Source organism: Ursus maritimus, unplaced genomic scaffold (assembly GCF_017311325.1).
Source record: "Ursus maritimus isolate PB19 unplaced genomic scaffold, ASM1731132v1 scaffold_5, whole genome shotgun sequence".
In the NCBI taxonomy this organism is placed as follows: domain Eukaryota; kingdom Metazoa; phylum Chordata; class Mammalia; order Carnivora; family Ursidae; genus Ursus; species Ursus maritimus.
The window spans coordinates 74,898,312-74,918,546 of NW_024426663.1; the positions used below are offsets into that span (position 1 = coordinate 74,898,312).

At 40.3% G+C, this 20,235-nt stretch overlaps 1 protein-coding gene across 1 annotated transcript in view; it reads left to right on the forward strand.

Moving 5' to 3' along the window:
* Nucleotides 1–18,855, forward strand: part of PGGT1B (protein geranylgeranyltransferase type I subunit beta) — a 49,191-nt gene extending 30,336 nt beyond the window's left edge. The window contains exons 6-9 of the mRNA XM_008709484.2: nt 78–123; nt 8,116–8,300; nt 13,333–13,441; nt 17,424–18,855. Coding sequence (XP_008707706.2) covers nt 78–123; nt 8,116–8,300; nt 13,333–13,441; nt 17,424–17,605 — 522 coding nt within the window. The 3' untranslated portion in view covers nt 17,606–18,855. The remainder of the gene's footprint in view (nt 1–77; nt 124–8,115; nt 8,301–13,332; nt 13,442–17,423) is intronic.
* Nucleotides 18,856–20,235: the final 1,380 nt, after the last annotated feature.

The window sequence follows — 20,235 nt, forward strand, 5'->3', positions numbered from 1 at the left end:
GAGACTAAAAATTAGCATAATGAGGACTTATTTATTATCATTTCCCTATTAAACTGAACAATGTTTTTCTTTTTCAGTCCTATGACAATGGGCTGGCACAGGGAGCTGGACTTGAATCTCATGGTAAGACATCTTAAAGTAAATGAACGTGTAGTTGCTTTTGTTCCTTTAAATAACATAATGGCGTCTGTGACAAGGAGGACCCCGGAAGTTTGCCTCAACCCGTGGTGGTTGTCCCTCCTGCTTCTCTCTTTTGACACTGTATGCCGCTCTGAACGTCTTCTGGGTCAGTAATCGGTCAGAGAATGTTCAGACTAGGACATTCATACTTTTCTAGTATTTTCGGGTTACCTGTTTGAGTGTCAGCTGTATGAAAATATCCTGGGGTGATTTCTTAAGCTAGCACCGGAAGACAGCAAGCTTTCTTTCTTGGCATAACACTGAAAGGCTAGATGCACAATATTAAGCATGAATCAATGGATTTGTGAAGAAATGAAAATGTTTTATTTACCTTGTAGTCATTGCCATAAAACATTTTGCTGCGTAGCGTATGTTCAGTACATAAATTAATACAATTTTTCCTTTCACCCTTTTCTCCACCTTGGGCCAGATTAGACAGATCATATACTTAGTCCATCAGCCCATCAGTAGCTCGAAGTTTTTCAAATTGAGTATTTCCATGTAGGAAATGGAGTAAGTAAGGTGTAGGAGTAAGTAAGCTGCCATGCTCCTTTTTAATTTTTTTTTAATTTCTTTTTTTTTTTTTTTTAAGTTTATTTTTAAGTAATCTCTATGACTAGCGTAGGGCTCGAGCTCACAATTAAGAGGTGCACGCTCTATGACTGAGCCAGGCTCCCCAGCAATGTGCCTTTATTAAGAAGAAAGAGCCTAGATCAAGGAGGCTGGCTGAGTGAACTCCGTCTTAAGTTTCCTCTTTATTACGGCAATCTCTTTGTGCTCGTCTTTTGTGTCCGTCCCTCTGGCACCAGGATAGAGTGGCAAGAACAGACCTCAGGAAGGACGGGTCTCAGCCCTGATACCTGCTTGGCACCTGGCCCCTCCCCTAATCTCTCTGGGGGTTTCCTTGTTGACAGACGAGAAATAATTAGACCTTCCTTTAATTTTAAAATTGTTGCTAGGATTATAAGAGGTAAGGGGGGAAGTGGTTTGGAAACCATAAAACACGTATAAAAAGATATTTTTAACATATACTCCTTGACCCCATATCCTTGTACTTCCCCTGAGACCTTGTCCTATCTGGTCTTCTCCCTCTCACACATCTTGACTCTCTCCTTCAGTGTAGGTATTTGGAGAGTGCATATCACGAAGGGCCAGGTAGAAGCCTGTCTCGGTGTTTCCTCTGAGGCCGTCCTGTAATCAGGACACCGTAATTCCTGTGTGTGCCTGCATTCGGATGAGATTGGGCTTGGGGCAAGCTGCCGTAGCTGTTCTGTTGCTGGTCAGCACCACTTGGTGAAGAGGGTGACACTCGTAGGCGCACAGAGCGGAAATCTGGTGTCTTGAGAATTTCCGAGAAGGCAGGGTCTCGGGCTCGGTATTGGAGAGGGTGTTAGTGGGCACTGTGGCCGAGGAGACACGTCACCAGTACGGGAGACCTGTGGAACAGATGCCGTGGGTCCCAGGAAGGTGGGATTGCATTTGCTGGGACAGGAAACAGAGGGCTGCTCAGACATGAGTCTCTCTGACAGATCCTGTCAGGAAAACATCTTGCTGAGTCACACTAGGAGTGATTTTAAGTCTGTGTGACTTGAGTAGGATTACACCCATTGAGATCATCAGTCATGGACTGTGGTTCATGCAGAAAGCTGACATCTATCCTCCTTTTCCCTCTGAACTTGTTTGGTGGGCTTGAGACCCAAAGCTCTAGAGGACGGCGTCCTACTCAGGGTGCCACAGTGGGCTGGTGTCCCGCAGGTGGGCTCCAGGAGCGCTCAGATACGGCTCCCTCCACCTTGGGAGCAGCTGAGCAGCGCTGGGTGTCCGGAGCCCCCTCTGAGGGGACCACAGCGTGCGCACGCAGGTCAGGTATCCTGTGCTGCGTGTGCTGTGAGGTCACACAGGCTGAGGGGACTGCTCTGGAGGCTGTTGGTGCAGCCTTCCTTCCCCGCCTTCTCTCCTCTCTGCGCGGGGAAGCGAGACCTCCGGCTCAGAAGTCAGCCTGCAGTTTGGCCGCCCCTGCAAGCCTTTGTCTTCTCCCTTCTTCTTTCTCGTGTTGATCTTTTCAGAGTAGTCGTCCAAATACACTCCGTGCCCTTCTCCACAAGTGGCTTGTTCTTCAACTTCTGTTTAAGCCTCAACAGCTTCGGGAGTTTCTCTTGAAAGTCATGACTGATCGACATTTCAAACCCAGTGTCGCCTTCCCACTCCTCACCTTGTGTTTCCTGAAGCGCTTTGAAAGCTGTTAGCCTCTCCCCTGCTTTCTGGAAGCATCAGGTTCCTCTTGCCCCGCTTCCTCACAAGTTATTTCTGCCTCCTTCACCATGCTGTGTCTTCCTCGCCCCCTTACCTGGACCCACCTTTCTTCTTGCCTTCGGGTAGTTCCTCTTTCTGAATCTCAGGGCTCCTCTGGTACTTGCTGTTCTTTGTACCTAGAACCCTCCACCCTCACCCCTAGCTTACACTGGGCACTGTTTCATATCCCTCAGGTCTTGGCTCAGATGTTTGCTTTTCATTATCATTTTTGAGATTGCAAACCACCCACACACACTCTGTTCCCTATCCCCTTTCCTGCCTTTGTTTTTCTCTATATTCTGTTTTATGATTTGTGTATTATCTGACTGTCCCCACATGAGAACAGAGATCTTTGCCTGTTTCAGTCACTGTTGTGTCCCCCACACCTAGAACATGGGGCGTGCGTTGGGAGGAACTACTGGGTGGTTTTGTTAGTCACCCCTGTGCTGGTGGCATGCAGAACTCTGTTCCAGATCTGTCCTCTTGCTTCTGAGCTGCACCTGCCTGCCGGGCAGATCTCTCTCCACAGCCCTCAGCGGCGTCCCACGCTGTGCATTTTTAAAACCGTCGTTTTTTCTTTCCTTCTTCCCATGCCTGCATTTGCTCTTCAGGAATGTGGAAGAACTACTTCCAGATCTACTGGTCTTTCAGTCCATAGAAGCCAGAAGTCCAGAATTCGGGCGTTTGAGCTCGTGTTCTGCTTGGTTTTGTTTGTTTTGTTTTTTTTGTTTGCAGTTACACTGGTGTTCTCCCGTAGGTCACCTGTTTATAATCCTTGATCTGCAGACTGAAAGGACTGGAATTCGTGATGAAGCAGCTGCTGTATGCCTGCTACCAGTTAGTCTCATTTAATCCTCACACCAGGCCTCTCGAAGTAGGCACCTTTGTATGACTCAGGTTCCATCAGAGACGCAAAACCACCATGAATAGTAAAGAACAGGGATTTATCCTAGGAATAAGACTGTACACAACTGTGGAAGAATATGAAGAAGTAAGGGCCCGAAGGGGAAGTTGGTGGATTGGGAGAAAGTCACTGACAAGCCATCTTGCAGCCCTGGCTCAGGTGGACAGCGAGAGACCTCACAGGAGAATCTGGAAGGCCCGGTGCGTCCAGCAGCGGGAGCAGGACTGTGGTCGAGGAGTCTGGCGGGGGCTGTTGCTCTGGCAGCTGACTGTGGGACTTGGGTCACCAGGGCAAGAAGTAAAGCGACTTGCAATCCAAGTATGTGGGAGGATGAGGGCAAGGTGCAGTCTTCCGGCACCTCTGCCTTTGTCTCTTTTAGCTCCTTGAACCCCAGCTGGGGTAGTGGCTGCTGCTTCTCTTCCTCCAGCGGATCCCACCCAGGCTTCTCGGACTGCAGACCATACAGGGAAACCCTTCTGGCCTAGCCAGCTGGACACGGTACCAAACCGCCACAGTAACCATTATCATTTTTCTCAGAGCTGTGACTTCCCTCGTGGGCTCATATATACTCGGGTATGTGGCGTAGCCCACTTGAAACCCTGTGTGTGCTCAGCAGTGCCTTTCTGCCCACGTTTGCATCCCTCACTTTCATTCTCAGTGTCCACTTCCAGCCTCGCTTTGTAGACACACACGTGAGCCACCCCTTCTGTGTGTTCCAGGCAAGTGTTCCCCAGATGTTCTCACGTGCCTTTTCACCTTGGGACGCAGCTGACATTCTTCCCTTGCCTGAAATGCTTCCCCTTCCAACTGCTTCTCCTCTTTTTCCTCTTCCTAACCTTCTAAATTTTGCCAATTTTCCTATGGTTGGTTCCATTCTCTAAAACTCTCCATCGTCTGTCGTCCCCCAGCCCTAAGCAATTCCTCCCTTTTCTGTATTCCAGCCATACTTGGCTCATACCACCTTCGTGGCCCTTCCTGTTTGCCTTAGTGTCTCTGCTACATCGTAAACCAGTAGGTCTTATTTGTGGCCAACTCCGCTTGCCCTCATACCGTGGGTTGTCCCACAGGTATTGGAGTTGGCCGTCCTCTCTCCCACTCGGCACCCCGAAGCTCGGGAGGCTGAGTGTGGGTTGCGTCTTCCTACCACAGTTCATCGGCTCTTCTCCCACGACTGCTTAGCTGAGAGCCCATTGGTCCTGCAGACCAGACAGGCACACAGTACGCTTCTAGGCCGTGATCGTCAGGTGTGAGGATTCCTTCTTATCCTAGCGAGTCTCTTAAGTGCTGGCACAGTTGTAGGGTAAAGTGTTCGTGCGTGTGGAAGAATTGGGTTTTCCTGCTGTGCTAGGACTAAAGCTATTTTTTCCTAAAACTAATAGTTCAAATAAATTAATTTGATTCCATCGTTCTTCAAAAATATCTGTATTCCTTAATTCAGAAGAGAAATATTCAACTCTGTGGCCTGATTCCATGTAAGCATTCAGCTCCTTGAATTTTCCTCACTTTACCTTTTCCATGGGGTGTTGAAGTGTGAATGGTGTACTTTTATTTATATACCTATTTTTAGCTTTCTGTTTCATCTCTAGCTGTATAATTGTTAACTTTCTTAAATTATATATTTCAGAGCACATGGACTCCTTCAGATAATTTGGTCCATGCAAATAAATACAAGAGAATGCTTAAAATTGGGCTTTAAAACCTTATGGAGCAGTAAGTTAACTTACACCTGTTAAACACTGTTAAAATGTTAAGTCAGTCCTAGTGTCCAGGACTAGAGTCAGGAACGCCTCCTTCACCTGCCCCCAGGAGCACCGAGGTCAGTTGGTCCAGAGAACGAACCTCAGTGGTCCCTTCCATCTGTGTTATCTCGTAACTGCGGTATTCTGCACACAGGACTGATCCATATGACGGGAGCATCTGACCTCAGGGGACAAACTCAGCAGTTGCAGCCTTTCTTTCATTTGCACGTGCCTTAGTATGTCTTGCTAGAAGAGCCTTCAGTACAGAAGCTTCTTTTCATACCTTCTTCACCCAAGGCAGAATGAACACAACTTAACCTTTTCTTGATGAATTCAGAAAATTATGAGCAGTTTTGTATTGTACTTTAATGTAGTGATGTGATATTCTTTTTTTTTTTTTTTTTAGGATTTTATTTATTTGAGAGAGTGTGCTTGCAAAGGGGGGGAGGAGCAGAGGGAGAGGAGCAGACTCCCCGCTGAGTGCCAAAGCCCAAGGTGGGGCTTGACTTCCTGACCCTGAGATCAGAACCTGAGCCTAGTCAGACTGAGCCAGCCAGGTGCCCCTGTAATTATGTAATATTCTTGAAATTTTTTGAAGCTTGTGGGAATCCTTGGTGTAACCTTAGTTAGCCCCTTTTGATGTTATACAGAGTATGAGTTCCTGTGCCTACTTTTTTATAGTATTTCTTAATTGACTTATTAAGATGTTACCTGTCTTTTCTTGCTGTTGGTATCTCTAACACTCCTAACTTAATACTTGTTAGCCCAGGTTTTTGGAATTAGTTTTTAAGAATTTTGTGTAAAATAAGAACCTCTCAGGGGTAAATGTTGGTAAATGAATTTTAGCTTAGAACAAAGACTTTACAAAGTGTTTTTGGCTACTCAAAAAAAAAAAAAGAGCTCAAATTTACTTTGGAAGTTATTATTGTGCAAAGCTGGTGATTTGGGCAAAGTAGAGAGTATTTTTATTTTGAATTGTGCCAGTTTGCTTTAAAGAATCCTAGCAAGTAATTTGCAGAGTAACAATTAAATGCCTCTTTTAACCTTTTGGTAGTTGTTTTTTTTTTTTTAATAAGTTCGATTTATTTAAGTAATCTCTGCACCCAACGTGGGACTCGAACTCATGACCCTGAGATCAAGAGTTGTGTGCTCTTCCAATTGAGCCAGCCAGGCACCCCTACTTTTTGGTGTTTAATGAGTACATATTATCTGTTGGAGACTTTATATTTAATGGTGTAATAATACCTGAAGTCATGGCCAGGTTGTCATGAAAGAGAAATTAAAATTGCTGGGTCACTGAAGAGGAAATAAGATTCGTGGTTACTTAATAGGAATTATTCTAAAAGGTTGTTATAAATTTGTTTTATTTTTCTGTTTTCATTAACTCGTGACTGACATAGATCTCCCAAGTAAGTGGGAAAAATTCTGAAGATTAAGTAGTTCTTACTGACAGTGACCTTTTTAATGTGATGGCTGCCTTGAGTTTTCTAGAGGGAATGCTCGCTTTTCTTTTTTTTTTTTCTTTAAGATTTTTATTTATTTATTTGACAGAGAGACAGCCAGTGAGAGAGGGAACACAAGCAGGGGGAATGGGAGAGAAAGAAGCAGGTTCCCAGCGGAGTAGGGATCCCGATGCGGGGCTCCATCCCAGAGTGCTGGGATCATGCCCTGAGCCGAAGGCAGACGCTTAATGACCGAACCACCCAGGTCTTTTGCCAGAGTATGCATCCAAGACATAACAGTAAAAGGGAAGTTGTAGGATGAAGCATATTACAAACCATTTCCATAGCTGAAATTGATCAGTAGGTGAAGTCATGATAAATTGGAAATATAAATATTTTCATATTGTTTGGACTTGACAACAAATAGTGCCAGTGGAAAGTGTTGTTTCTTCTCCTTTGTGGAAAATACAGACTTTTCAGTTCCTGAGGAGCGGAATCAGTTTTGCGAGTGTATTGGTTTCCTGTTGCTCCTGTAACATATTGCTGCGGACTTAGGGGTATTCAACAACACAGGCCTGTTCTCTTACAGTTCTGGAAGACAGAAGTCTGTACTGCACTTTACAGGGCTGGTTCCTTCTGGAGGCTCCAAGGGAAAGTCTGTTCCTTTGCCTCTGCCAATTTCTGGTGGCTGCCGACCTTCCCGGCGTGTTGCCAAGTCACTCCAGTCTCTGCTTCACAGTCCCATCGCCGCCTCTTCCTGTAATCCCCTCTGCCCCCTTTGTAAGGACACTTGTGGTTGCACTCAGGGCCCACCCAGATAATCCAGGACTCTCCGTCTCAAAATCCGTAGTCACATTTGCAAAGTCCCTTTTGCCATAGGCGATAACATTGACGTGTTCCAGGGATTTGGGCCTGGACTCCCGAATCTTTGCGGCCGTTGTTCAGTCTGCCGCGGGGAATGGGTTCTCTCCGCGTGGCTCCTTCCTGATAGGCTCTTCTCTCCCCGCCTCCAACACCATCTCTCCCTCATCCCTCGCTCAGATTTAGCTTCTTAAATGTTTTAAGCTGAGTAGGTACCATGTCTGCATATCCCCTTCTAGCTTGTCTGTGTTACATGTGAAGACGAGTCTCTGGTCTCAGGCAGAGTGAACCGCAGTTCCCGAGCACTGTGTGGTCTTGGAGGGAATGTCAGACTAGGGTGACCGAGTCCTGGACAGGGAGCAGTCCTCCGTGTTAGTGTGAGCTCTCCCATTAAACGATCTAATTTTGAACACATTCCTTAACCTCCGAAGTCTTTTTTTTTTTTTTCCGTAAGTAAAGTATTTCTTACATCTTTAAATTATTTTAAATTCTTGTCTGTTTGATCAAATTAATATTGAAGACTTCAGTGCCTTGTGGTTATTTTAAAGGTATCATTGTCTTCTAAATTTGCTTTATATTTCTGATTTCCAGAATTATGTAACCATTGTGTTTTGTTTTTTTTCCCTCCAGCCATTTTATACTATTTTCCTGGGTGTCTGATTTGATGTTTGAAATATTGTGTGGTTTCGATTAACAGGAGGCTCGACTTTTTGTGGCATTGCGTCCCTGTGTCTGATGGATAAACTAGAAGAAGTTTTTTCAGAAAAAGAATTGAACCGGATAAAGAGGTGGTGTATAATGAGGCAACAAAACGGTTATCATGGAAGACCTAATAAGCCCGTAGACACGTGTTACTCTTTTTGGGTGGGAGCGACTCTAAAGGTAAGTGAAAGAATAACATTGCGAAACCTAGACTCTGTGTTGATACTAACTGGGCTTTAAAAGGTCCGGTCTTTGTCATGCTCATTAAATACTGTTGAATTTAGGCTGCCGAGTGTTTTCTGTTGCTCTGGCAAAGCTCATCTCTGTGTGGTTTTTCCACAGAATCCAGGTATCTGTTGTGCTGCTTGAAAATGGCCATTCTTCTAAAACTTAAGTGGCCCAGAACATAGATAAGAAAGGATAAGGTGTAAGGCATAAAGGTTGTAAAAATCTTGTTACCAGAACTGACCGGTAGTGTACCTAGAGCAGGGATCTGTCTGAACCTGAGAGCAGTAAAGGCGTTATGGGAAGTTCCTCGTCTTAAAAGATAAACCATGGGTCATTTCTTTGAAAATGGTTTGTGGTTTTTAATTTTTTACTGATTTATCTGTCTAACCCTTCTGTATAGCTTACTGATTGACACATTTGCACATTTCTCTCCATCTCTTACCTTCGACATGCCTCATTTCATAAGCGTATTAACCACTAAATACCCACAAGTTTGCTGTATCTTAAAATTGCCTTTTGCCTTTAAAATGTGTCACCCAAGTCTGATATTCGGAAATCTGACAAAAGTCTGTGTTCATCTTCTATGTAATGTCCTGATTTTTTCTCTTAAATTCTGAAATAAATTCTGAAAACAGAATGATTTAAGATGAAGGCAGTATATGTCCCTCTCTCTCCTCACTCCTAGTGCCGCTTCTCAACTGTACTGCTTTAATTTTTTCAATTATGGAAAATTTCAAACATACTGTAAAGTAGAAGAGTGTAATGAACCCCTGTAGGTCCACAGCTGGACTCACCAGCTTTTATCCCAAAGCCCGCCTCAGTCTTACCCGTATTCCAACTCCCGGCCCTCCCCCTCACTGTATTATTTTAGGGCAGATCCCAGCTACCATTTTTTATATTGTCTGGAAATTTTTCTGTATAGTTCCTAACCAAAAATAATTTTCTAAGAAACAGAACTGTAGTGTCATCATCTTATCTGAAAAATCGGCCATAGTTCCTTGATACCTTTAAATATCTAGTCAGTGATTATATGTATTTCCTTCTGCATCACATCAAGAGGCACATAATCCCTGGTTATCTCCTTTTTCTTTTTTTTTTTAAGATTTTCTATTTATTTGAGAGAGAGAGAGGGAGATGCAGACTCCCATGCTGAGCAGGGAGCCCGATGTGGGACTCAATCCCAGGACCCCCAAATCATGACCTGAGCCGAAGGCAGATGCTTAACCAACTGAGCCACCCAGGCGCCCTGGTTATCTCCTTTTGATCAAAGGGCTCCAGAGCCGTCAAATCTGATTTATCCAGTGTAAAGTCCCCCATCAGCTTTTTATTTGTGATGGCAAAATATACATAATTATGTAAGCTGATAATCAATTATAATTGATATACAAATATCAATTTGTATAACTTGGTGGCATTAATTACATTCACTATGTTATGTAACCCTCACCACTATGTATACCCAGAGCTTTCGTTCTCCTCAGTATAAACTCTGTACTCATTACCGTTCTCCTCTCCCTCTAGTCCCTGGTCATCTCTGTTATACTTTTTGTCTTTATGAATTTGCCTGTTCCTTCTGCATCATTTAAGTGGAATCACACAATGTGTGGCCTTCTATGTCTGGCTTATTTTGCTTATTAGCATAATGCTTTCAAGGTCCATCCATGTTGTAGCATGTATGAACATTTCATTCCTTTTTATGGCTGAGTAATATGCTATTGTATGTTTATACCACGTTTTGTTTATCCATTTATCTGCTGAGGGACATGGGTTATTTCCACGTTTTAGCTGTTGTGAATAAGGCAGCTCTGAACATAGGTGTACGAATAACTGAGTTTGTGTTTTCATTTCTTTCGTGTATTTACCTAGGAGTGGAACTGCTGGATCATATGGTAGTTCTGTTTTGAACTTTGTGAGGTACCGCCATGCTTTCTCCACAGTGAGGGTGTGCGCCATTTTACATTCCTGCCAGCAGAATACCAGGTTCCCTCAACAGCGCTTGATCTGTTTGGATTTGGTTTTTATCATAGCCATCCCAGTGTGTGGTATGAAGCGCTATCTCGTTGTGGTTTTGATTTGCATTTCCCTGATGATCAGTGATCTTGAGCGTCTTTTGATGTGCTTATTGGCCATTTCTGTATCTTCTTTGGAGAAATGTCAATTCAGGTCCTTCACCCATTGTTTTAATCATGTTTTTTGTTCTTCAAGTGTTCTGGATATTAATCCCTTATCAAGATAGATGGCATGCATATAATTTTTCCCATTCTGTGGTTGCCTTTCACTCTGTAGATAACGTCCTTTGATGTACTGAAGTTTTTAATTGTAATCGAGTCCAGTTTATCTGGTTTTTTTTGTGCTGCCTGCGCTTTTGATTGTCACAGCCATGAAATCATTGCCAAAGCCAGTGTGGTTAAAGGTTTTCCCTGGTATATTCTTCCAGCAGTTTTACAGTTTTAGCCCTTGAGTTTAGATCTTCAGTTCATTTTGAGTTAATTTTTGTGTGTGGTATAAATTAAGGGTTCAACTTCATTATTTTGCATGTGGACATCCTGCTTTCCCAGGATTGTTGTTGAAAGGACTGTTCTTTGCCCCATTGAATGGTCTTGGCACCCTTGTGGAAAATCAATTGACCACATACACATGGGTGTTTCTTTTTAATGGGTTCTCACTTCTGTTCCATTGGTCCATGTGTCTGTCCGTATGCCAGTACCGTCCTGATTTAATTCTTGCAGCTTTTGTAGTAAGTTTCAGAGCCAGGAACTGTGAGTCCTTCAACTTTGTTCTTTTTCACCATTGTCTGGCCTTTTCGGGGCCCCTTGCAATTTCATAGGAATTTGAGAATTGGTTTTTCCATTTTTTACAAAAAGGCTATTGCATTGAATCTGAAGATCACTTTGGGTAATATTACTTTTAACAGTTTAAGTTCTCCTGCAGTGAGCATGGGATGTCTTTCCATTTATTTAGATCTTTAATTTCTTTTAGCAGTATTTTGTAGTTTTCAGCATACAAGTCTCTCATGTCCTGGATCAGATTTATTCCTAAATATTTAATTCTTCTTTGTTGTTGTTGTTTGTATTTTCTTTATTGTTTATTTATTTATTGATCTATTTATTATTAACATATAATGTATTATTAGTTTCGGGGGTACAGGTCTGTGATTCATCAGTCTTACACAATACGCACATACCCTCACCACAACACATACCCTCCCCAATGTCCATCACCCAGCCACCCGGTCCCTCCCACCCCCTCCACTCTGTAAATATTTAATTCTTTTATATGCCGTTGTAAATGGAATTGCGTTCTTAATTTCTTTTTGGATTGTTGGTGGTTGTTGTATAAAAACCTCATCACGTTTTTTTACAGAATCATTTTAGTAGCCATTAAGGTTAACATGTTTTAATCTGTTACATTGTTCTTTTTGAAGCTCCAAATATCCCATTTTTAACCAAAGCCTCTTCAAGTAGGCTCTGGAGTCTTTTGGATATGACCTTGGTAGTCTTTGACAACTTTCTGAAGGCAGCCATTTTTAAACATTTTTTAAATTGTTAATTCTTACGGATATCACCATAAGTTTAACTGATTTTTTTTTTTTTTAAGAAATATTTTCTGTTTTATTTTTTTAAGTAAGTTCTATATCCAACGTGGGGCATGAGCTTACGACCCTGAGATCAAGAGTCACATGCTGTACTGACTGAGCCAGCCAGGCACCCCAGCTTTAAGTGATTTCTTGATTTCTCTGTAGACATTATCTTTGATTCCCAACTATGAAGAATGAAGATTTAGGCTCCCTTTTTTCAAGCAGATTGTTACTGGTTATATATTTTTTAGTCCTGAATCTTTCCTCTTCCTCTTCCACCTTCTAATTCTGTCCTATTACCTTTACTTTTATAATGTCAAGTTAAATAACATTCATATTTTATTTAGTAACAATATTCACATATTTTATGCTTTGCCTATAGGTTGATTCTAAAATTTAAAAACCAAGAATCAGCACTTACTATGATCATGTAAATATTGTTTATTGCTGAACCAAGTACAGTCTTAAGATTAGTTTCTTCTTATGTAATGACCCATATGCCACTTGATGGAAAGTATTTCTAGCTGATGGATTCTAAAGAGTTTCTTTCCTGTTAATTGTATTGACTAAATTAAAATGAATGAGTAAGTTTCTTATTTGTATCATAATTCTTTTAGGCTTTGTTTTTCTTTTTGAGAAATAATGCTTCTTTTATCACTAATATCTTCTCTGGCTCTTTGATTCATTAACATACTTTCAGCTGCTTTGTGTCTTAACGGAAATTTTTTAACTCTCTTGTCTACTGTTCCACCCCCACACACACACACCCTTTCTCATAGTTTGATTTATCCTTTATTTTTTTCTATTTAATGGGATCTTGAGAGAATAAATAGATATCCTAAATCTTAAAGCTACCTAGTTTTTTATGCTAAAATTATATTTGTCTCACCTTTTACCTTTCCTGACTCAAAAGCTAAGGTTTTGTTTTTTTTTTTTTACTGCTCTCAAATAAAAACTGTCTTTAGTCATCTGGTTAATAATTTCTGTTGCTCTTTTTTGAGATATTTTTGGTTCAAGTTACTACCGGTTTGTAAGTAATAGCTCAAAAGCCTATCATAAGAATTAAAATATGGGTAGATAACATTGTCCTTTTTAAAATGACTGATTAAGTTGAAGGGATTGGCAGAGTTGTGTTTTGAACCTAGCTAAACATGGTGCAACGGGATTAGTTGGGCGTGGTTCAAAGAAGGAAATAGCAAGGTCAAGGAAAGGAGAGTAGTTGTGATCAGATGATAAAAATGATAATAATGTGGTTGACTGACAGTTAAGTGCTCAGATCCCCGGAGGCTGGCTTTGAGAACCTTAGCTAAAGAAAAGCATATTTAATTGATGTATATCTGAAAATTGAGCCCAAGGTCAATATGAAAGTTTGATGTCAGTAAATTTATATTTGTCCTGTCATTTCAGCTTCTGAAAATTTTTCAGTACACCAACTTTGAGAAAAACAGAAATTACATCTTATCAACTCAAGATCGCCTCGTTGGGGGGTTTGCCAAGTGGCCAGATAGTCATCCAGGTAATTTATTTTTTGTATGAATCTGGAACAACTTTACTTTTGTTTATTTCTTAAGCAGACCCTCACGCATCTGTTCAGAAAGGGCCTAAGATAGAAAATTCAGCTACAGTTGGAAACTTTACTGTGTTTTCTAAGAAGGTAAATTGTTTAAGTTTAGGGGAAGTTTAGCATGTGGAGGGGTTTAAGGGACGGATTGGATTATCAAGATGTATTGCTATCGTATGCCTTTTTTTCCATGTATTTCACTTACCAGTGTTTTATTTCATTTGAGGCAGTAAGGCAGGTGGTCTGAATGGGCCCCGTCCAAAATAGAGAATCATTTGGTCCATCCAGAATCTTTAGGATTATTAGCTGTCATATCTCTGATTCTGTAGATGTCCCTCACTGTCCATACCTTTGTTCTCTGAATCTCAGCAAATTCAGGTTATTTTTTTAGAAGGATACTTTGCTATCTGAACTCTTATCGTTCACTGCCTAAAACTCAAGAGCCAAGTGGATTCAGACAATGTGATATTCATTTTTTTCCAAACTGAGGAATGGCAGAGAAGAACAAAAGACTCTTGGATTTAATAAGTACAGTTGATCCTTGAACCACACAGGTTTGAACTGTGCCTGTCCACTTACAAATGGATTTTTTCGATAAATATTATATTGTACTGTAAATGTATTTTCTCCTCTTAGATGCTTTTAATTTCTAAAGCCAAAGAATATTTTTTTTCCAGTTTTATTGAGAAATCACTGACTTACGTCTGTGTGTAAGTTGAAGGCACACAGCGTGATGGTTTGATGTATATCTGTTGTGAAATGGCTACCAGAGTGGGCTCAGCTAGCACCCTTCTTCTCATAGAGATACAGAAGAAAAGGAGAAAATAGTAAAGGGCAAACAATTTATTTTTGTGATGAGAAATCATAGGGTTAACTTTCTTAACGCGTTTCCTGTATATCGTACAGCGTATGAGCTGTAGTCCTCATATTGTGCACTACGCCCCCAATACTTATTTATTAGTGGAAGTTTGTGCCTTTTTACCCCCTTCCTCCAGCTCCCCCTCCCCCCGCCCCCATCCCAGCTAAGCAGGTCCGATCTCTTTTTTTCCTACGAGTTTGGTTTTTTTGTTTTCGTTGTTTAGATTCTACACGTAAGTGAGATCACACAGTATTTGTCTTTGCCTGACCTACTGCACTTAGCATTACGCCTTCAGGGTCCATCCATGTTGTTGCAAATAGGATTTTCTCATTTTATGGCCGACTCATGTGCCATTGCATGTGTGTATGCCACGAATTCTTTATCCATTCATCCATCGATGGACACGTAGGTTATTTCTGTATCTTGGCTATTGTGCATAATTCTGCTGTGGACATGGTATAGATACCATGTTCGTGTTTTCATTTCCTTTGGGGATATTACTGGATTGTATGGTAGTTCTGTTTTTTAATTTTTGAGGCTTCTCCATACTTTTTTCCATAGGGGCTGTACCAATTTACATTCCCACCAACAGTGCGCAGGACTCCCTTTCTCCACATACACGCCCACATTTGTTATTGCTTGTCCTTTTGATGATGACCGTTCTAGCAGGAGTGACATAGTGTCTCGCCGTGGTTTTAATTTGCATGTCCCTCGTGGGTATTGATGTTGGACATTTATTCATGTACTGGTTGGCCTTTTATATCTTCTTTGGAGAAAGAGCTATTCAGATCCTTTGCCCCTTTTTCAGTTGGATTACTTGTTTTTGTTTTTGTTTTTTTCCTGTTGGGTTATAGGGTTCTTCCTGGGTTTTTTTTTACGTTCTAATTTCTAAAGCAAAACAATATTTTTAAATTTCGGTATGTGTAACCATAGCTATAAATATGTTAGAGCAGTACCTCAAGAAGACTGAGAATTGTCTAGATGACATTGTTTTTCATCAGGGCTTGTACTATTTTAACAAATAATGTATTATTTAAAAAAATAGGAATAGAGAAATGACAGTATCTTGGAAAGCACGTCTGGCATAAACATACTTGAAACACATTCTGAGTATTTACAGTAGATTTTTTTAAAGATTTATTTATTTATCTTAGAGAGTGAGCAAGGGCGAGTGGGGGGAGGGGGCCGAGGGAGAAAATCTTCAAGCAGACTCCCCGCTGGGTGCAGAGCTGGGACGGGCCTGAGATTATGACCTGAGCCAGAATTAAGAGTCGGATGCTTAACGGACTGAGCCACCCAGGTGCCCCTCAGTAGATTTTTTATTTTTAATTCTTGAAGCTTTTTTCTAGCACTTAGTTGCTAACCTTAATATTTGTGTAAATACTCGGATGTAATATTTTTTACAGATATGGTAAAGTGTCTTCAGAACCAATAAACCGCAGAGCATAGAAAGTCTGTGTGTCATAAATTGAGTTTATGTGGAAAGACCTGTTTAACCGGGCCTTTGGGAAAGTCGTTTTTTGAGAGTCTTTTAAAATTAGCTTATTCTTGGTTCTAGTAAATTTAGTAGCAGATTTGACACAAAGCAGTTTTATATACATTCACAGAAGAAACTTATGAAAAGAATGAACTTTTATTATGAAGAAACTATATATTTCAGCATTTGATATGCTTGAATACCCCTACAGATAAGGAAGTTTAAAAAAAAAAAAGCTTTGACATTTGAAGCAATTGAGTTCTGGTTCATTGGCTTTTACAAAAAGCTTTTTGAGAAAAAAATGTTTTATTTTTACATTACGTGGAAAGTAGAAGATCCTATTTTATGTTGTTTTGGATGGATTTTTATTTCTCTTTCAGTTGAATTTTTTCCTAGAAAAGTTTCCTCATTTCTAGTCAATAAAATATAATGTTGCTTTGTGTCTTCTGTAATTTTAGAATAACTACACGGAAAATTTCATGGTACAGGGGAACTCAGATTTATTTTTTGTGGTCTGAAAATGAGAGAAAAGTGAGCCCGAAGAAACCTAAGCATTCTCTTGTGAAGACATGAAAGGGGATTGACATGGGCCTCCATTAGTGAGATGACTTTTTCACAAATAATCTTGACTAAGCACAACTAGCTGTCCCTCCCTTTTGCAAAGTAAATGGTACTCCTATAAGTAAAATTTTCTCTTTAGTTCTTCTGACAGAGGTTGCGTCCCCAAGGTGTTCTGAACTTCAGTAGCTCTTGAGGCCATAAATGATGGCCAGTACAAAGTAGGAAGAATGCTTGATGGCTGCAAGATCTGTTTTTTGTCGTATGCCCGTAACTGCAGAGCTCTGAGCTCCTCAGAGTCCGTATAAGGCTGTCCAGCAGGCAGCAGCCACGTGATTTCTGCGGCCACTTGAATGGAGGAGGGGCGGGGAGGCCAGTATCGAAGAAAGGTTACGGTATTTATAACCACAGAGAATGTGAGTTTGTTTTTACTGTCAGGTCAGACATTTTTTGGATGACTGACATTCCCCTAAATAGGAAAACTAAATTTGGTACAGCATTCCACAGCGGATTATTCTGTTTGGGCATCTTTCGCCGGACACAGTACTGTAGTGGTACTGGTTACGGAAATGTCAGAGGTAAAACTTAGTGGGGAGGGGTATTGCTACTTAGAGTCAGAGGTTTATTTTCATTTTTCAGGAAAATTTTTCCTTTTATAATACAGAGCTAAAGCGCCTTATTTCTGTATTCCGTAGTAGGCAAAGGGGGAGCCCCCTAAGTGAGAAGTCTTGTATTAGTGCTACTCTACTTTGTTTTTTAATCACAGAGGGTGTTGGAAATGTCACCTTTTCATTTGAGAACAGTTTTCCTTTGTTAATGATATTTTCTTGGATAAAATATCTGATTTCGATCATCTGGGTTTTTTTTTTTTAATTGGTGTTTTGAGACTTTGAGAAAGTACATGTTTCAAAACCTGTATTTAACATTTTTCTAAATTTAATTTTAACGTGATGGACTAATAGATACGTAGCTACAGTGCTTTGCAGCATGTGCAAATAAGAGTGCCTGTTATGATAAAAAAAAAAAAAATACCTCATTTTCAGATGCTTTGCATGCATACTTTGGGATCTGTGGCCTGTCACTAATGGAGGAAAGTGGAATTTGTAAAGTTCATCCTGCCCTGAATGTAAGCACACGGACTTCTGAACGCCTGCGAGATCTCCATCAGAGCTGGAAAACCAAGGACTCCAAACAGTGCCCAGAGAATGTGCACATCTCCACATGACTGACTTCATTTAGGTCGGGAGGGCGGGGCGTTTGTAGCATAACTGTAGCTCAAGGTTAAAAGCCATGTATAACCAAGCGTGCTCTTTCTTTAAGAGGTAGAGTCTCACAATCCCATCTCGTGCCGGTGTCACTTTGGAGCGTGGTCTTGAGCCAGTAACCTTTATACTGGGCTTCAAGAAGATCTTTGTTGAAGCTTGAACCACAGTGGACTCTGTTGCGGTTCTTAAATGTTTATACTGTATTTCTAAGAAGTTCTTTGAGGCAAATTAACTATATGTATGTAGGTTATCTTTTTAAAAAGCTCTTCAGTACAAGTTGTATCATACTCTAAAATGGACACAAATCTTTAAAACAAGTTTACAGTTCACATAGCATTGATCATCTTTGGGTGAACACCTAGTGATTTAAAAAGCCTGATAGCTGATGGTAGAAAATTGCTTTAATGAATTAAGTATCTAGATTCTTCTTTGAGAACAGATGATTCCCTAGTTTTTAAAAGGAAAAATGACTTATTTTGTCTGATTAAGTGTGCCAGTTAAACTTATGTGGCCTATATAAATGAGATTAACTTCATAGCAAGGATGAATAGGCTTAACTAATACAGTAATTTTCTAAAGGGACATTGATTTAAGGAGACTATTATGTAATTGAGGGAAAATAATTTAACTGTATGTGATTGTGAATGAGAACGTTTTGTGCCGTGTGGGTCATTTATTTAGATGTTGCGAGGGTGAATAACAGTTGTGTTTGATTGTAATTTCATTAGTTGCTTTTTCTTCTTTCTGGGGAGAAAAATGTTTGTCTAGAAGGAAAGAGACATTTAGTGGTTTTGTTTATTTTTCTGAAATATGTGATATTGTAAATTACACTTGTACTTTTATAACGGAGTTATTTTTAGCCATTTGAATTTTTTTTTTTTTTAGTTTGTTGCCTCCAGTGTGTTAGTGGTTCTGATTTCAAAATGACAGTTTTCTAATTTTTTCAAAGTAAATAAGTAAAACTCTCAGTAAAAAACCAGAACCACTAAAGTAAACTTAATGGTGCAGCTCCATACATGGTCATTTATATTTTTATATTTTCAGGTAAGTGGAAGGGAAATGTTCTATTTAGGGGTTAAAGACTGGGGTGTTGCTTTTTTCTTTTTGTTTTCTTCATTCTGTGAACTAGCTAACTGTAAAGGAAATAGTGTAAAAACTCATCTTCATTAGTAACCAGTTTATCAATAAATCTCATCCATCACTTGTTGAATGACGTTCAAAGATGTGAGACATGTACTAAAATGGAGAAGAAAATCTCTTCACTGAAGGAGCTGGGTTTAAGTTAAGTCTTGGTGATAATAAATGTTGAATTATTCTACAACTATCAGTATAAAAACTAAATTACTAGTATTACTGTTTAGGAATTATAATATTTAAATTTTAATTTCTTTCCTAAATTTGAGGGGAAAATGCCCTTAAATAATGGTCCCTCGAAAGGGTAATCTGGTATGTGCTTGGAGAAATGATTCATTTGTTGTTGGCATCCTTAGTTTTAAAACTCCTCTTGCCAAAGTCAACTTTATTATTTTTTTAATTAGAAATAAAAGCCGTTTTCTGATTGTGGGGAAAATATAAGCTTAACAGCAGATGTTATCTTTCAACGAGTTATTTCAGTTGCTTCTATTTAAATCCTGGCAAATTAAGACATCCCTATCTCAAACTAAGTCACTTCCTAGACATCGGGAGTTAAAATAGCATATATGGAATGGCTTTAGAGCTATTATAAAAAAAAAAACAAAACCAAAACCCAGATTGTTTTTCCTGAATTGCCGCTAGCGGTTAGAAGGTAAGAAAGTTAGTAATAACAGTAACCGTATCCGTAAATGGAAGAGAATTCCAAGTTTAAAAGTATTTCATAAAACTACTCAGAAATATTTCCTAACTGATTGTATGATTTAATAGCATAAGATTATAAATTACAGTATGATTCTAAACGGTACATGTGTGAGGGACCTTTTTATGAAGTCTTGTGGCCCCGTGAGTGCCGACCAAAACACAGGCCAGGGAACTGCAGAGAGACGACTCTTGTTTCTAAACAGTTATTTACAAGAGCAGTATTTATTAATAAACTAAATTATAAGTAATATTTCATATACTTACTCCTGGCAGTGGTATTATAACAAGCAGGGAAGTAGGAAGTCCAAAATCTCAAATAGCTCTGTGTTCCACCCCCACCCTCATTATGGTATTTTTCAAAGTTAGTAGGAGAAGCTTGAAAACAAGATTAATCAGGTCATACGACACACTTCAGTGTATTCGTCATCTCCGGTATTTTAGATTTGACCTGTAATATGTGTACATTTTTCTCAGATCTTCAAATAGTTACTATTTAATTTCAGTTCACATAGAGGTTTTGCTTACAGTGGCCCATAGTTTGGAAACGGTCGGACCTGATGATATTTGAGAGTCGGTGAAGTAAGGAGGTGCTCTGGAGTCTGATGACTTGGGTTTAAATCCCAGATCTGCAAGTTCAGCAGTGTGATCTTGGACCCTAACTTCCCCATCCATAAAATGGGGGGTCAGAGGGGGTACGCCAACTCCTGAGGATTTTTGAGGATGAAATGAGATAATGTGTGTAAAGCACTTGGCA